At 48.0% G+C, this 16649-nt stretch overlaps 7 protein-coding genes across 7 annotated transcripts; 3 read left to right on the top strand and 4 right to left on the bottom strand.

Moving 5' to 3' along the window:
* Nucleotides 1-200: 200 nt before the first annotated feature.
* On the bottom strand, nt 201-2652 carry F4807DRAFT_438708 (uncharacterized protein). The gene is made up of 3 exons (XM_047999142.1): nt 2027-2652; nt 809-1967; nt 201-750 (listed from the first exon to the last, which is right to left on the bottom strand). The coding sequence occupies exons 1-2, from the start codon at nt 2163-2165 to the stop codon at nt 883-885; spliced, it is 1224 nt and encodes a 407-aa protein (XP_047851139.1). The 5' UTR covers nt 2166-2652; the 3' UTR covers nt 201-750; nt 809-882.
* A 133-nt stretch (nt 2653-2785) lies between these two features.
* On the bottom strand, nt 2786-4740 carry F4807DRAFT_438703 (uncharacterized protein). Its single transcript, XM_047999141.1, has 3 exons — nt 4516-4740; nt 3431-4437; nt 2786-3373 (listed from the first exon to the last, which is right to left on the bottom strand). Exons 2-3 carry the CDS (start codon nt 4260-4262, stop codon nt 2973-2975), a joined length of 1233 nt encoding a protein of 410 aa, XP_047851138.1. The 5' UTR covers nt 4263-4437; nt 4516-4740; the 3' UTR covers nt 2786-2972.
* A 533-nt stretch (nt 4741-5273) lies between these two features.
* Nucleotides 5274-8136, top strand: F4807DRAFT_227385 (uncharacterized protein). The gene is made up of 7 exons (XM_047994122.1): nt 5274-5641; nt 5720-6668; nt 6728-6830; nt 6905-7246; nt 7298-7439; nt 7510-7866; nt 7955-8136. Exons 1-6 carry the CDS (start codon nt 5584-5586, stop codon nt 7767-7769), a joined length of 1854 nt encoding a protein of 617 aa, XP_047851137.1. The 5' UTR covers nt 5274-5583; the 3' UTR covers nt 7770-7866; nt 7955-8136.
* Nucleotides 8136-8814, bottom strand: F4807DRAFT_227548 (uncharacterized protein). The gene is made up of 3 exons (XM_047994123.1): nt 8807-8814; nt 8538-8697; nt 8136-8472 (listed from the first exon to the last, which is right to left on the bottom strand). The coding sequence occupies exons 2-3, from the start codon at nt 8611-8613 to the stop codon at nt 8324-8326; spliced, it is 225 nt and encodes a 74-aa protein (XP_047851136.1). The 5' UTR covers nt 8614-8697; nt 8807-8814; the 3' UTR covers nt 8136-8323.
* A 1727-nt stretch (nt 8815-10541) lies between these two features.
* Nucleotides 10542-12486, top strand: F4807DRAFT_438688 (chitin synthase export chaperone). The gene is made up of 2 exons (XM_047999140.1): nt 10542-11892; nt 11951-12486. Exons 1-2 carry the CDS (start codon nt 11080-11082, stop codon nt 12137-12139), a joined length of 1002 nt encoding a protein of 333 aa, XP_047851135.1. The 5' UTR covers nt 10542-11079; the 3' UTR covers nt 12140-12486.
* Nucleotides 12487-13818, bottom strand: F4807DRAFT_438686 (uncharacterized protein). Its single transcript, XM_047999139.1, has one exon. The coding sequence runs from the start codon at nt 13618-13620 to the stop codon at nt 13063-13065; it is 558 nt and encodes a 185-aa protein (XP_047851134.1). The 5' UTR covers nt 13621-13818; the 3' UTR covers nt 12487-13062.
* A 420-nt stretch (nt 13819-14238) lies between these two features.
* Nucleotides 14239-16290, top strand: F4807DRAFT_227225 (uncharacterized protein). The gene is made up of 3 exons (XM_047994121.1): nt 14239-14382; nt 14579-15693; nt 15749-16290. Exons 2-3 carry the CDS (start codon nt 14597-14599, stop codon nt 16176-16178), a joined length of 1527 nt encoding a protein of 508 aa, XP_047851133.1. The 5' UTR covers nt 14239-14382; nt 14579-14596; the 3' UTR covers nt 16179-16290.
* Nucleotides 16291-16649: the final 359 nt, after the last annotated feature.

The following is a 16649-nucleotide window of genomic DNA, read 5'->3' as shown; positions in this document are numbered from 1 at the left end:
CAATACATTGCATATACACCTAGGTAAGATAGCTGGATAATTATCGTAGAACGTGAAAAGTTGAAGAAGCCAGGCGTTCAGGGGTATTATACGCTAAGTCCACTCCTGCATCACGCTAAAAGACGCTCTGACCAATATCATAGGGCTAATGACATCAAGTAACCGAAGTATCTAGGTACCTAACTTTCCCTCAGGGCTCTCTTTCTTAAGACTCTTCACATGCTTTTTTAAATACCCAACCTCTTACATACCTAGACCCAATGGAAATAATTGACTGTTTGTCAGGTACCAGATAAATGATATTTATGATTGGACAAACGCCTATTAGGCCTCAATGACGCCTAAAAAATGACATAAAATCTGACAGATTACACTGAGATGCTGCCTTGTCGACTCCCAACGAATTAGCATTACCTGGTATCCTACATTATCATCGACGGTCGCCATAATTATATTGACGAGTTGGGCGCATTTAGAGAAGATCTCTTTACTTATTATGAAATCTTTCAGTAAGTATTCTGGGTATCCTAACGTTTCAATATGATATCATATAGCCATACTACTCGTATTAGCGAATCTGCTGTGAGGGCACAGGTGATATCGCAAAAAGGGTCCATCCATGATCATAAACCTCCACTGACGACCTTATAGTCCTTCTAGAGAACAGGTAAAATTTTCCTTCCTAGTCTTCTCTCGGATTGCAGTTCGGAGTTTGCTGAGTCTTATTGAATACGACGACTTTTGATAGTGCTTGTCGCTGTTAGACGAGTGTTCGGTAAGTCTGAGAACGTATTAAGTTAGAACTTACCTTAGTTTAGACGACGGCTATACCATGTCTAATATGTATATCGCGCTATATCTTTCGTTTCGGACTTTCTCATTTCAAGCTACCACTCCAATATGATAGCCGAATGAGTCTGATTGGAGCATCTTGCTTTTCCTCCGCCATGCTTCACTATCAACCGCATTTCCCTTAGTAACACTTCCATCGAGCTCAGAGATCATGAAGCCGGCCTGTAGTGGACGAGGGACTATTGTGTTATCATACGACAATAACGTATTAGGTGTTGCTCTTATAGACGACGTCGATACACTCCTGGGCCGCCTCGCTCCAGCCCTTGCACTTGGAGAGAGCTGTAGTCCAGAAGGTTTTGATTCGAACGAAATGCCATCATCTGTAATAGCTGAAGTTGTCTTCGTGTTGTAGGCCGGTTGGTTGGTCATTCGGGCTTGGTACATGAACACCTGGGCTAAGGCGATCTTCTGACTCGGCGAAGGTTCATCTTCCGTCTTTCTTTTCGCCTCGACGTCGAGTCGGCGCGATGGCTTGACGTCCGATTGGGTCTGAGGCGGAGTCAATATGAAGAGAGGCTTAACAGGCGGTGCGCGAACTTGAGTAGTCTGAACTTCTGCGTCGCTAGGAAGCTCGTGGGCGGTGAAGGACTCGGAAACTAAGGGCTGATGACTCGTTATATTTGGCGATGCATACGCCGATTCTTCAAGAGGGGGGCCAAATAACCCAGAATTGTTCGGGCGGCTATGTAAAGGGGCAGGCTCGCTTGGAGATGATCTTGGATGTGGCTCTATATGGGAAGGCGTCTCAAATAAAGCTTTCAACCCAGCTTCTGGCTTAGCCGCTGACTCCGTATATCGTCTTCGAGTCCGAGGAGGTGTTGCATCAAGTAAAAACGAGGTTGACGTGTCCAAGGTAGGTTCGGGCTCGTCGAAAGAGTCGCATGAATGTCTCGAGGATATCTCGCCCGAGACTGTCGGTTCAGGCAATGCATATATTTCGTAAAGTGGTTGAACCGTAGGCGCCGGAGACGGTGATGTGATAGCACAACTGCGGTCGCTCGCGAGAGACGGGACGGAAGACTGGGCTGGACGATCAAACGCATCCCATGCTATTCGTTGGTCTGTTGAACTTCCGTAACCTGGTAATTCTTCCAAAGATCCGGCAGGTCGGCCTGTGAAATACCTAATCAGCACGATGAGATGTCGCTCAATAGGTATTTTGTTTGCTGACCTAGAGTCGTATCCTTGCTATCGCCCAACGAAGACTTCGTGGTATTAACCTTCGCGAATTGCTCGTCCAATTCCCCCGCCCCCGTCACGGATGGTTTATTCGACCGACGTCGTTTGAAAAAGTTCATCTTTTTCAACATGATTGTGTCAGAATCCTTAATACGCCGGTCGTACGCCTTTAAGGTCTTCTGGATATTACGAGCGTTTCCTAGGGTTATATTGATACGCTGATGGCCGAGAACTTGCTTCCCGTTGAAGTCTTAATAATCGTCAAACGGAGCTATGGCAAAAAATGGCAAAAAGAGCGGCTGGTCACAACTATCTCCATGAGGTTATGTACACTTGAATCATCCTACAATTGCGATACGCAACGAGGAGGTATCAGCTACCTTTACATAATGGTTTTCGGAGCTTAGGCAACAAACCCACTCAATGCTAGTCATGATATTGTACTATGAGATGTAGGTATAATAGAGGTAAGTTCGTAACAAGGCGGGTCAAGAATGGCTTGCTTGCGAATAATACGCCAAACGCAACTGGCCATACTTTACCGTAGGCGTCGTGGCGGGGACTATCGAATGCGGCGTGGCACAAGAGGAAGAGGATACTTAGGGCTGAGTTTTACACGCTCTCACAGGTTATTGGGCTTCTCTACAGTTGTCACCGTCTAAGCATTCTAGTGCTGACGGCTTAACCTAACTCCACTACGGCGCAGACTCCGAATCCGTGATCCATTTTCCCCATCATGACAGCACGACAATTTCTCATAGGTTAAATCCCGATAGCATTGGTGGATTCATAAGGCATCGCTCTCTAATTGTCTATATACAGCAGGGTTTAACGAAAGGGATGATTTCTATGAACAGCTATTCGTTGCCCCTTTTATTGATATATACATAAAAATGAAAATAATGGAAATAAAACCAATGCGCCCAGTAGCTATGCAATTAAATCATTTCAGTCAACGGCGGAACAACAGATTGAACAGGCGAAGGATATCTATGTCCTTCTTCATCGCTAATCTTGTCCAGTCCAGGGAAAACAACAATGTAGTTGGGTCTTACGCCACCTTCGAAGCGGTACCGATACTCGCAGGGCTGGGAAAACACGAGATAGCCAAAAGTCACACACTCAACTATCACTTCTCGGAGATGGTTTTCCTGCTCGTACCTATCTTCGCGATCACCGATCACAAAAGGCTCAAGGAAGGCGTTAAGAGCTACGGCAAGTTGCTGCGCTCCATGGGTACTGATATCTTCCGAGGGAACTAACGGCGTCCGATCACTCCTACTTGGGTGTAGCAAGAAAGCGGACAGTTGTCGCCACTGAGTGAGCGCAATATCAACAGCTATAGAAAAAAAAATATTAGGACACGTAGTGTTAGCGCATAAACGATCTGACTCACCTTCTGCGCTTCCTCTATGGCTTTCCGTAGCCGGTATTTGAGATGCGAAAGAAGAAACCGGTTGCGGTAGCAGAGAAAAGCGAGAAGCTGCATCCAATGTGACACTGGCAAATGTAACTCGGGCGATGACATGCTGGATGGCACTGTACCGGGTTTTTGGATCGACCGCCAAGGATGCGAGTCTGGCAGCCGACATCGTACTGTTCTGGTCCAACCCGAGATGAATCAAGATCGTGGTGAGCGCCTCTACGCTACGCAAAACCGGTAGAGGGTGGTAGCAGCTTTCGACATGTTGTTGAATCAATTGGCTCAGAGAACGCATCTCTGCGCCAATTGCAGTATCCGGCGTTGAGTCTAAAAGAAATTGTCCAAGCTGCAATCTGTCCACAGGCATAGGAGTTGAATAAGGATCTCGTAATGGCTTCTCTTGGCTAGCGTACGAAGCTACATGGTATCTAGCTTTTGACCCTTCAGATCTTGACCGTCGAAATAAGAAACCCGCGATGGCTCCTAAGATTAATCCGGCGGCAGCACATCCTATAGCGATTCCGGCAGTAGCCCCAGGCGATATACCCGAGTTGGTGCTTGTCCCGGCCAACTGAGCAGCATTGGTAGATGACGATGTTGTCTGGCTCGAAGATGTCGAACTACCCGTGCTGGACGGAGACGTGGTTAGAAGAGAGGTACTGGAGAAAGAATTCCAGTATTCCGTCGCAAAGACATATGCGGTCTGGTCTGGTGCTCTCGTGAATACGTCGACAGCTTCGTAAGAAGTCCCCCCCGTGAACGCCGTCGAAGCCGTGTGCGAAGAGACGAGCGATGCCTCCGCCATCCTGACGAACGGAAGGTCTTGAAAAGTATGAATCCCATTTGAAATGAGTAGAAGGGGGGGAGAAGGATTCACTGTGTTGGTCGATTGAGGGCTTGATTACTGTATGTAAATACAATCCCGGCGCCACAAAAAAATCTCAGCAGGTCTCACAGCCCCGGAGCAATAAATGTGAGAGCTTTAAGAGTCAGTTGTGTAAGTATGTATGTTGGTTGGTACGACCGAGAGGAGGACGATCGTCTACTAATGTACTTACCTTCGGCCATCCTTTGATACGAATTTCAAAAGAGGAGCACATCAGGATGCACACCCCAGTACAATTCTCTGTTTTCTAGGATTGGCCTCGAGTCAAAAGCTGGGGTAGACCTTTGGAGATACAATACGATGCCTCATTTCTGATGAAAAAAAATATAGTTGAACCTTCCAAACCTGGCAGTTCTCACGTCACGCTCTGCTCATTGCCGTATTAAGTAATGCTTGCCTTTAACAGCACTGATTGCCTTTCTAGGCCGGGTATGGGTACCCCTTCGACGCTCATTGGCTAGCGAGAAGTGTGATGTGGAGGAGAAGAGCGAAAAGGGAGATGATCAGAGGTCATCCCCCTTCGCTTCCGGCGGTGAAAATAACAACGCTGGGGGCCGCAGCTAAGCTCGACCTAACCACTCATAACAATACACATTTTTACCATGAGACCTATCATTGATATCGTTCGGTTGCTTGCTGTTGGTGCCATCATCTCCGTCCCCTCTATCCCCTCATCCCCTCCTAGGCCGCTTGCGGAAGCCGTGAGAAATACCGATTTATTGCACACCTTGGAAGGGCCGAAGAACTTAACCTATGTCGGAGCAAGATCAATTAGTTAGATCTCATTCAGCTATATGCCATTTCCGAACTAGTTTGACAGACTAGAATAGCAGTGGCTACGGCTGAGACGGCCCATAAGCTGACCTCTCACAAGCTAAAAGGTGATCCTAACTCCCACGTCCTCTAGGAAGCGATCCTGAGAGATTCAAGTCGTCTCATAGATAGAATATAGCAAAGCCAACCAACCGGGTATGTACCTAGCCCTACGGCAATCTCCACCGAGACCGATCCATGGTTATAGAACCTGAAGAGGACAAGGGAATGTTCTAATTCCGTCTGTATGTTGTATCAATGAGGCTCTCAGGTGGGACCACCTTTTGGAGGTGAAACCAAAGTCAATAAAACAATCAAGATATGTACCCTGTTATAGCCCACTAGACTGGGAATCCAGGCTGGCGGCACAGATCTAATTGCTAGCTTATTTCTAAATCATGCACTTCCACTTGCTTTCTGACCCATCATGGCGAGCGAACGACCCGACATACTGGTAGCTATCGATCTAGGAACGACTTATACAGGTTAGTACTGATATGTATACCTAAAAATACGCCGTTCGTCATTCAGACAAGAGATTGATGCTCATCACGCATAACAAGGTGTCGCTTGGGCCAGGCCGCAACGGAATCAGGCCTTGCAAAGTCCCATACAGATCATACACAACTGGCCGGGTAGTTCCACCAAGAACGAGCAGAAGGTTCAGACTTGTCTCATATACAGTGACGATGGCAGCTTATCGTCGTGGGGTTACCTCTGCGAGGACGAGGACCCGCTAGAGAGGAAGAAGCAGGAGTTCTTCAAAATATTCCTCGACGGAGACACGTTAGAGGATGCGCATCGGCAAGCCGTCCGCCAGGTACCCGCCTCCGTCCGCGAGGCGCAGAAACTAATCTCGGACTATATGCGCGAGGTCTACGCGCATGTGAAATCGACGGTGGAGCTGCACACGGGTATCAGCCACGTCGGTTGGCAGGAGTTGGTGGTCGAGTTCATCTTCAGCGTCCCGACGACTTGGAGAAGCCAGGAGATTATTAACGCGTTTAAAGAATGTATCGCGAAGGCGGGATTTGGGCGGGAGGGCCGATACCACACCGCTACCGTCGAGTTAACGGAGTCGGAGGCGGCGGCCGTTGGGACAATCAAGAACTCTACTATAGCTTTCCAAACAGGCGACATATTCCTATCCGTCGACGCGGGAGGCGGGACGACGGACCTCGCTCTGATGCAGGTCGTGGAAGCGCGAGAGCCTTTTCCGGCACTATCTCAGATGAATCAGGTCGACGGCATTGGAATAGGTTCGACATTGATCGACCAAGCTTTCGTATCGATGATAAATGATCGGCTTAGCAAATTCCCAGATTTGACACCCCATCTTCCGCCCGATTGCGCTGAGAGACTCGTTAAGAGTGAGAGATATCGGACGACGAAGCACAAATTCGGAGAACGAGTTTACCAGTCGACGTGCTATAAGCTGCCTTTAGACGGCGTCCCTTTTACCCTTAGCCACAGCCAAGCGCGGATCGAGCACGGGAGGATAGTGATTTCATGGTATCTCGCTTCTTAACACAGTCTAAGACGAGGATCGAATCTGACGAGCTGCGAATTAGGGAAGAGATGCAGTCCCTCTTCGACCCGCACGTCGAAAACATCATGAGGAAGATCCACGAACAGCTCAATTGGATGCAGGCTAACGGGGTGAACAGGCTAATAGTAAGTTGATATGCTAACAGCTAGTAGCTAACATGGCCAAGCATCTAGTTGCTGACATCTTCAAACAAAATTAGAGTTATATGATCCTATCCGGCGGACTTGGGAGCTCAAAATACGTCCGCGATCGCATTCAGCATGAGATGATGACAAGCCTACACCCGTACGCGCACCAAGTCAAGGTACTACAGGCCCCTGATCCACAACTAGTCGTCGTGAAGGGACTGTTGTTAGACCGGCTGCAGAAGCTAGACTCGGGGCTTGCTCCCGTTATAGTGAGCAGGGTAGCTCGAGCGAGCTACGGTATCGTCTGCAAGACTAAGTATAACCCGGCGATACACTTAGACGAGGAGATCAAAACCGATGCGTACGATGGGGAGCAATATGCCATGAGCCAGATCGACTGGCTTATTAGAAAGGTGCGTATTAAGCCCTCGTATTGTTGATACGCGCTCAATCATAGTACTTAGGGTGATCCCGTAAGTTCGAACACTCCTATTTGCACGACATATACAAAGAAGGTAGACCCAAAGGACCCAAATCGCACATGGGAATCTGTTGTCATGATATCGGATCTCGATCCTCACTTGCTGCCACATAGTATGAGTCAAAGTAAGTTAACCTCAGCCCTTTCTCTAGGCCAACAAGGCAGAGATGATCATATGCTTATCCAGCTCGGCAGAAGGGGCAAAGCAACTTTGCGTAGTGAAAAGCGACCTCACGGGCGTAGGCCACAGCGACATGGTCATGAAGCGTAAGTCGAAGAGGTTATTTTTCCAGGGCAAGAAATTCTACCTCTGCACCTTCGAGGTCAGAGCCATCGTCGCCCCGGCGGAGCTGAGGTTCGAGCTCTGGTTCGCGGGGCAGAAGTTCTCCGGGAATCACGAACCTATCAAGATAGCCTGGGATGTTGAAGGGTCGAAATGTGGCGGCGGAAGATAGCCGTGAGAGCGCAAACGTCGATTTACATCGACTGCCTAATTTGGTACTGTCGTCCGAGTTAGTATTGATGATCTACGATCGAGCTGGGCGGACTTAGGTATGTAGGTGGCGTACATGGTTCGAAGGAGCCCTACCCTGTTCCTCTTTGGAGATGCAACAAAACTCGACCGCCTAATCGTCCGAAGTGGTTTTTGCATGCGGGGAAATAGATTCCAACCCGAAATTTGATAAGATGGGCTGGCAGGGTGTGGGCATCTCCGCGCTTCCGGTTTACATGGTAGATTGTGTTATGATGGCAATGAAATGGACTTAGAGACGTCTATCAAAGTCTTCAGTGAAGTACACGATCCCCCACATGATGATGAACGAAGACTTGAGAGACATCTAGGATATTACTAAGGTCAAAGGGGAACCTCAATGAGGGGAGAGGAAGCTCGAGTTAGTTGTCAAAACATTGAATTTGTTCTCATTTGTGGCAATTTGGTACACATAAGTCATGATACCTTCAACTGAACAGCAACCGATTATCCTTGCGGCAATGTGTTTTATACGGCTTAATAAGCCGGCCTGTTCATCATATCCCTGATCTTCTCCCTCATCGTCGTGCTACTCCGGCGACGCTGCTGAGGATGATCGACCCTATTGATGGCATGGCAGTCTCCGTTCGAAGGGTGCCGAGTGGTGCCGATACGGTTGGTTCGGCCTTTGCCAACATGGTCAGTATGTGGATGTGTTAACTTCCACTTGGGACATCCTGTCAATGCTCACACACGAAGTCGCCCCTCCCCGCGTCGTCGATAACAGCCTGGTACTTCTCCTTAGCTAGAAGAAAGGCTTTCGACATCTTGGGATTTGTCTTCGTAAATTGTTTGGGTGTGTTATGATGATGTAGTATTCGAGTACGATTTTGCCTTTGAACCTAATAGTCCTGAAGATTGAATGACCTAGGTATCAGACCAATCTGCAACTCGACGGACCTTTGTATATAAGAGCACTTGACGAGTGTTCGCCATGTGATCTGGGGATTGACCCCTCACCATGATATCAGCTGGTTGGAGGTTAAAACTTTCTATCGAATAGATCGACATTGCTCGACTTCATCCAAAAGACAATTGGTTGTTTCTGAGATATGACCGCCCAATGATGGAATACCTGCATGGGCAAGAACAAAGGTCGGCGGTCGGGCTAGAACCATGAGAGCCGGGATCAAGTAGGTATTCATGAAGGAGAACATCGAAAACGTTTCCATTTAAATTTATGGGCAAGTCTACTGGTTCCATCATGCTGCTTCGCGCCATCCCAAGGCTTTTCAAGGAACTTAGGAGTAACTTCAGCTTATCCGAGGCCTCGCTCATATTACGTCGACGAAGAAACACACCCTCGAGGCTTGTAAATCTACCGGCGATATCAATATGAAGGATGCGGTAGTTGGAGTGAGACTGCATAACCCCGCGAAACGCACACCCAATCAGGCCCGCTATTATTAATGCAGAGCCGGAGTATCGGTCGGATGTGGCGTCATGGTTATCGAGGTGTGCAAAGGCGGCAGTAAGAATCCCCAGAAGCGCGCCGCAATGATAGCAATGAGGATTCGTGGCCAGAGATTGGGTTTTAAGTGTAGTCCGGCGAGTCCTAAGGTATTTGATTAGATAGGAAAATAAGAAGACCGGTAGCGCTTCTTAAACAAACGACTCGAACATCTACAGGATTCGTATGGGTGGAATAATCGCAGTATCAAAGATCCCTCTGGCGCGTATGTTCTCATCTTCGTTCTTGTATTTTCACTTATGATCTGACTCGTCCAGTCTGGAATTATGATTGATAGGCCAGGTAGGCCGATGCTTCGGCTCTTGGATGAAAAGGCAAACGAAATCTTGGGTTTCATGACCCCCGGTATCCAAGATGATTTTTCGACATAGCAGCGACTTCACCGTAGTACGCTCGTGCCAACTACCTACTCGGGCAATGTTTCCATTGAGCGGTGATGTTTCGTTTCAAAATGTCAGGTAGATCTGTGCAAGGTCAAGTATATTTCTCCGAATCTGTCGTCATATCCACGGATATGGGTAGAGATGTTAATGGGTGGCTGTGGCTATCTGAGACAACTTGTCTCGGCCTCCAAGTCCCAACCAGTCGAATATTCCGAAATTCTCTACGGAGAGGAAAGGAATATTCCTGGCGAAGTCGACGAAAGACTCGGATCGCCGAGTGAGAGAGCCAACATGAGCGCCTCTAACTATGCCTTTTTATAGAGCACTGTTAAGGTAGGGAGTTGATGGGCGCTTATTCATTACCGACGATGTGGCACCTACTAAGGGAGAGTTAAATGGACGCCACAACATGGCTGGTCTCATTTTCTTAACTTCGAAGTTTGTTTTCCCTAGGATACCTCGTAGAAACTTGGGAGTAATCGATACCCTGTCGTCTCCAAGGTACCTGCATTAAGCTTTCCTTAGAAAAGATGGAAGAATAGCGTACGAATGGCCTCATACATTGGAAGATTTAGAATTTAGATACATCTAAACATTAGGTTTATTCAAGGTTCGACCGTACTACGCAGTAGATATATGTACGCAGGTACATAGAAATCGTACTTAGCAGAGACCATTCCTAACATGGCTAGGCTATATATTTTCTTCAATTAAGAATGGTAAGTCGTAACCGATCTAATGAAATCTAGCCAATCCCAACCACCGAAGAACACGAGCACGGTCCACCACAGCCATTCGTTCTCCCGTAATTCTGGCTAAATCTCACTTAGCGGGTTGCTTGGCGGGACCCTGGTCAGCCCCGTCCTGTCCGTCTTGTCTCACCCTTTTCGTTTTTCCATGGCAACAGAAGCACCGATTATCCATCTCCAGCCAACTTCCAACTTTCAATCCCATCCAGCCCATCTTCAGCCCACTCGTTTGGCCGAGCAACGAAGCCAAACCCTGGCCATGACATAGGGCAATAGCACGCTACATTCACACTTTAACTGTCATTCGTTCCAGATACACAATTACATACTTCCGTTAATTAATGAGTACTATTTCCGCCCTTGGCTTTAACTCGCATTACTTTCGTTTTCCTCTTTTAGGATCGATCATCTCGAATCTCTTGATCATCCACCTGGGCTCGGTCAGCTCTGACCAGTCTTCGACGACGTATCCCTCCGTAGAATAACTACCGTTACCGTATATCTCATCGACTTCATTCGCTATAATCTATCGTATCCCCGCTCCCGTCGAGGCACCCGTCCGTCTACTTCGTAGTCATTACGACGACCCGACAGCCCAAAATCCCATAGTCGCCCGTCGTCGTTGACAAGATGGGCGGCTTCGGCGATTTCACGGACATCTGCCACACGGCGCCTCTGCCGTTGTGCCCTTCCGTCGGTCCCATCACTTCCGTCTCTAGCGGCGTCGGAATCGAGACCGACTGCTTCGCGCGAAATATCGAGTTGGCGAACACGATCATATTCCAAGGCGCGTCCAGCTTCATGCACATCATCGCTCTGGGCATGACCGTGGTGATGATATTACATATCCGAGGGAAATTCACCGCCGTTGGTCGCAAGGAGATCTTAGCGTTCTTCTATTTCTACATGTTGCTATCGTTCTTCTCACTCTTAGTCGACGCTGGTGTTGTCCCTCCCGGCTCGGATCCGTATCCTTACTTCGTCTCGATACAGTCCGGCCTCACGTCTGCGTTGGTTACTTGCTTGTTAATCAATGGATTTGTCGGCTTTCAACTTTACGAAGATGGCACTCCCCTGTCCGTATGGATGCTCCGGGTCAGCTCTTTCGCTGCCTTTGTTATCTCGTTCCTGGTATCGCTAGCTACGTTTAAATCATGGGCTGGGATGGGCCCGGCGAACACCGTAGGACTATTTACGGTGCTATACCTTCTCAACGGCGTACAACTTCTTATATATGTGGCCTTGCAGATTCTGCTTGTCGTTCGGACCTTGGAGGACCGTTGGCCGTTGGGGGATATTGCTTTCGGCCTCTTCTTCTTTATCGTGGGCCAGGTCATTTTGTATGCGTTCAGCTCCACGATTTGCAATGCCACGAGCCACTATGTGGATGGCTTGTTCTTCACGACAACTTGCAACCTGCTCGCTGCTATGATGGTTTATAAGGTAGGTTTCACTCTTATATATCGCAAACTGTCGGATTATTCTAACCACGGAACCATAGTATTGGGATTCGATCACAAAGGAAGACCTCGAGTTTTCTGTCGGCACACGGATGAACAACTGGGAAGTGAAAGAGCTTCTACCCGAAGAGGACCGCCGCACAACTGTTTATATGGACGACTCCTACGGCCATGCCAGCCCTTACGACCACTCTTCCTCTCCTTCAGGAAACCGAATGTCCCGCTACTAGTTGCCTGGAATCGAGGAATCCTCGGAGAGTGAGAAGGAAGAGAGCGAGAAGGGAGAGATCGTCTATTACGAAATGGTCTGAAAAGATGGCGAGCAGGTTGCATTTGTTAGGCGTCTCGGCTTCATAGGAGAACTCATGTGGGTTTTATTGGACAAATATATTAACCTATTCAGGTATTCAATATCAGGGTATGGGCACCGACAGCGATTGCTTTTTGGGAGGTTACACGACCGAAGGAAGAAAGTCAATAGGTTTAAGAGCAGCGGTGATGGAAGTTAACTAATATCTACGTTGTATATACTACACAGTTTACACGAATATATGAATAGATTACAATAGGGATCTATATGAAGATAGTTTTTAATTGTGCTTGTTGAAGGCCATAATCATGTTTGATTATTTCGTTTTCACGTTGCTAGCTACCGAATGGGAATATCCGTCTAGCGACGCTTGTAGAACCCATTTCCAACTCGACTATGAGACCAGCCACCAAAGCCCCGCGATCTCTATATCGAGATTGTTGATGACGTGGAACACACTATGTTTAAGTGTTTTTCTGTCTTAGACAGGATTTCATGTCATGTCTACCTTTGTGAGGAATGCGGGATTGTCCCATCATGTCAAAAGCCGCGCTTTTCTCAGCCACCTGCGTGTAGATAGCTAGGTAGGTATGGACAGCCTCGAGTCCAATTGCGAGTTGTAGCGCGTTGCTGCGTGCCATCTAGGTGAGAAACGGGCTGTATGGTGGCGCTTTTCCGAGCAAGCACACCTAAGTCACCTATGCTAGGTCCTAGGTGATGTTGTCCATATGGATATCGCCTCACATCGCCTCGTAGCACTAGCGAGTATACACGTTCTTCGTACCGTGACCTATGAACCCTCTTCCAAGATCACGATTTCACTCTCAGCGTTCTCTCGCTCGTTCAATCCCCGTCGTCGCCGAAGCTAAGCTTAATCTTCTTCGCCTTCTTCTTTTGCTTCGAGCCGGACTTCGCGTCCTTTGAATCGTGGTCGGCGGTATGTTCAGGTTCCTTCCTGCTCTTGTTCTTTTCCGATGATGAGTTCTCTTTACGGAGTGCGGGCTCGTCTTCCTCGTCTCCGCCGACCACGCGTCCGACCTTGCGCTTCTTGGGCGCGCCGATGGCTGCTACCTTCTCCCTCTCCTTCTGCCCATCCTTCTCGTTTTTTTCTTGATCGCCCGCACCGGCGCCGTCTACAGCTCCTCCGTCCGAGGCCTCGGCAGGCGCATCCGCGGACGGGAAAGCGATCGCGTTGCCGGCTTCGTCGACGACGAGGGGCGCGTCCTCGGCCTCCTCGCTCGCGGACCGCGGGCGCGCTGCGCGTCGTCGCGCCGCGAGGATCGGGTCCGGGGTGTCGGAGTTGCGTTGCTGGTCCTGCTGGCCGCGGAGCTTGGCTAGGAAGGGCGGGAGGTCGGTTGAGTAGGAGAGGTTTTTGGAGGTTATTTTCGGTTGGGAAGACATTTATATTAACTCTTTTATTAAGGCTATTCCGTGGATTTGTTCAATTGCGTAGTGTCGAGGTTGAGATTTGGAGCCTTCAATGTTAGTCGTTTGGAAAGTAGGTACCTAACCTACTGCGTACCTAGATAGAGTACAGGAAGGAACTATTTGTGATTCTTCAGTGGATCCCGGATGGCGGCTTAGTGCGGGTATGTATGGGACCTGTATGTCCCCACTATTGAATGTTCCACTTATAACTTCTCCATCTAACATTCATTATACAACGTTAGAACCCGAACAAGACATGTTCTCCTATTGCCTCGTCTATAATGTTCTATCTGTCTTGTTACATATTTAAGGGTTATACGCATAGGTGATCTCTGTCTGGTACCAAGGAGAGTCCAGAAACGCTTTGCAGCTTTCATGTAACGGTATGATGACATTCTCGCAATATTGTTTGAGGAATTCATCATCATGCCAGAAGCGCTTCCTACCGCCACATATTCCGAGGCAATAATCGATGACCGTGAGATGGTGAAGCGGTAGATACTTCTCTGTTTCCTCCTCCCATCGGACCGCCGCCTTTCTTCTCGCCTCCTCCGAATCGGTGTCGGATACCCCTATCTTAGCTATCCATAGCTATGTTTTCCAAGTGTAATGAGCGCTGGTATGCACAGTTCACGCTCAACTAGATAACAGTTCGGAAACAGCCTCCTCGCAGTCAACCGAGCAGATAAGACTGATGTAAATTTGATAGTTACCTAAGTAGAGAGGTATATTCAGGTGAGCGGGCAGAAGTTTGATAGGCGGAGTAATATGAGAGGCACCTGGTGGCTACCTAGGCCAATTGACATAGATTTGCGTTTCAACTCTAAGCTACTACCATCTACTAGTCCGGACGACTTCATTGTTATATCACGTTTTGTACTGTTTGAGGGAGATTGTCGACCCATCATAACCAGCTGACGAACTCATTTAGAATCCCACTCGGCCTCAAATGGACCCAGTCAAGCTCTCTTACATCGGTGCCGAGATATTCGATGCGTTCAAAAAAATATTGGATACTAAACACCCCGACGGAATCCCCGGACATCGCCACCTAGCCAACGAAGAGCAGAGGTTCAGGCTATGGGCTCACAGTCTAGGCCTGAACCAATATGGACATGCGTCGCTAGACTACCGGGTGCGAGATGCTATCATCGCAAAGGACCGTTTGACACAAATTCTATCAAGTTTACGAGAGCATCTTGGTAATTTACTAGCTATCGCCAATGGCGAGCGACACCCATTCGAGCAGGATTTCGAGTACATTGAGGACTCTGATAGTGAAGACTCCACGGAGAGCGAGACCGAATCCTGTGCTAGCACACAGAGCCATTCTAGAAGCAATATCTCGTTTCGTGAAGTGGACTTCCGCCTCCAGAGCATAACAGAAAGGATAGATGCATTATATAGCTTGGCAATGAAGATTCGTAACCCACGAAATCGCCAGCAGCGCCCAAACGACCAGTTGTATAATGATATATCAGCCGAAGATCGTGCGTCGTACATCAAAGAGCGTGAAGAAGCTGAGATTGCTATCATAGCATATGCTCAGCGCCAGCAAATCATTGAAATGAGCCCTCGTGAGGACGCAGACCCTATACCCATGCCCGAGGAACTTGTCGGTCAATATGTCACAGCAGACCATTGGCTTATTCGTAGGACTGGCATCTCGAACGCACGCCGCAGGCAACAGTTCATATACTGGAAAGACCACGCCCTCAAGCTAAGCAAAGCGCCTGTTCCATACCCATCAACTGGATCAATAGCTGAACAGCCGGGCAAAGGAACGCACGCGTATCAGTCTGTCCATGATATACCAGAACAGTCGGTAACAACTTCAGCAACCCCTCTCCCTGCTGACTTCATGAAACCTGGGGAAGCCCGATCTGAAGTTTCACACCAAAGTCGCGTGTCAACGGCAATTAATTGGAAGGGCGAAAAGTTTGAATGGCCAGCGCCACCAACAAATATTACAAATGGACAATATTTCATCTGCCCCTACTGTAAAATATTATGCCCTCGACGATACCTAAATAAAGACGCTTGGCGGTGAGTAAACTTACACATACAATAGAAGCATGCATTTAATCACTGGCCGTATTAGTGTACATCTCATTCGCGACTTACAACCATATCACTGCACGTACGAAGATTGCCCGGGGCCCCATCAACTTTATGGGACAAGGCAAGACTGGATCAATCACGAAAGTCAGCACTCTCGAGTGTGGCATTGTCAAACACACGGTGAGGAGTTTATAACACAACCCGAATACGTGGAGCACCTAAAAATATCTCATCCCGAGGCCACACCCGACCACTTTTCTCCCGAGCTTATCGCCAGTGTTGTAGGGCCATCTCTGAAACAGCAGCGTCATTGCCCTTTTTGTCCAGCAGCATTTATGGAGATCATCGAATTGGAGAAACATGTCGCCTTTCATCTCGAGCGGTGCGCATTATTCGCCTTACCTCCAATAGCGGATGGTCCATATGAGGGGGGTGGCCACGTTCGCTCGTTAGATAATTACGAGGTTTAACAACGTGGCCGGTAAGAATTGATAACTGAGGATTTTGATTTAACAGACGACCTGGAATTCTCAGATAATGTATACGATGAAAGCCTGACAACAGACAACGAAGTCAACGGAAATGAAATTTCACAAGTCAATATTGAACAGATACCGTATGCCGAGAATGTTTTGCGCTTGATACTATGGCTCGAGGCACTAGATTTCAATGAAGCTCAAGAGAAGTTTATAAGATGGTCGCGCTTCTATTATGCTCTTTATGGCGAAATAGGACATGTTCAACTTTAGGAGGGTTATTGTGTCGCGTTGAATTTTTTTTTTTAGAAATACGGGATAGGAAACCGACACATTGGTCAGAGACGAAATCATTATGTACTGTTCTAGAAACCACTACGGCTATGATATAACAAATAAGCAAATCCGATTTTGCTAAGCTCTTTATTCGCCGTATGACGACCTTCTTGAACTTTTACGTACAAA

The sequence above is a fragment of the Annulohypoxylon truncatum genome (assembly GCF_022578515.1).
Source record: "Annulohypoxylon truncatum strain CBS 140777 unplaced genomic scaffold F4807scaffold_33, whole genome shotgun sequence".
Lineage (NCBI taxonomy): Eukaryota > Fungi > Ascomycota > Sordariomycetes > Xylariales > Hypoxylaceae > Annulohypoxylon > Annulohypoxylon truncatum.
The sequence above is the reverse complement of the archived record's forward strand: the minus strand, read 5'-3'. Positions and strand labels throughout refer to the sequence as shown.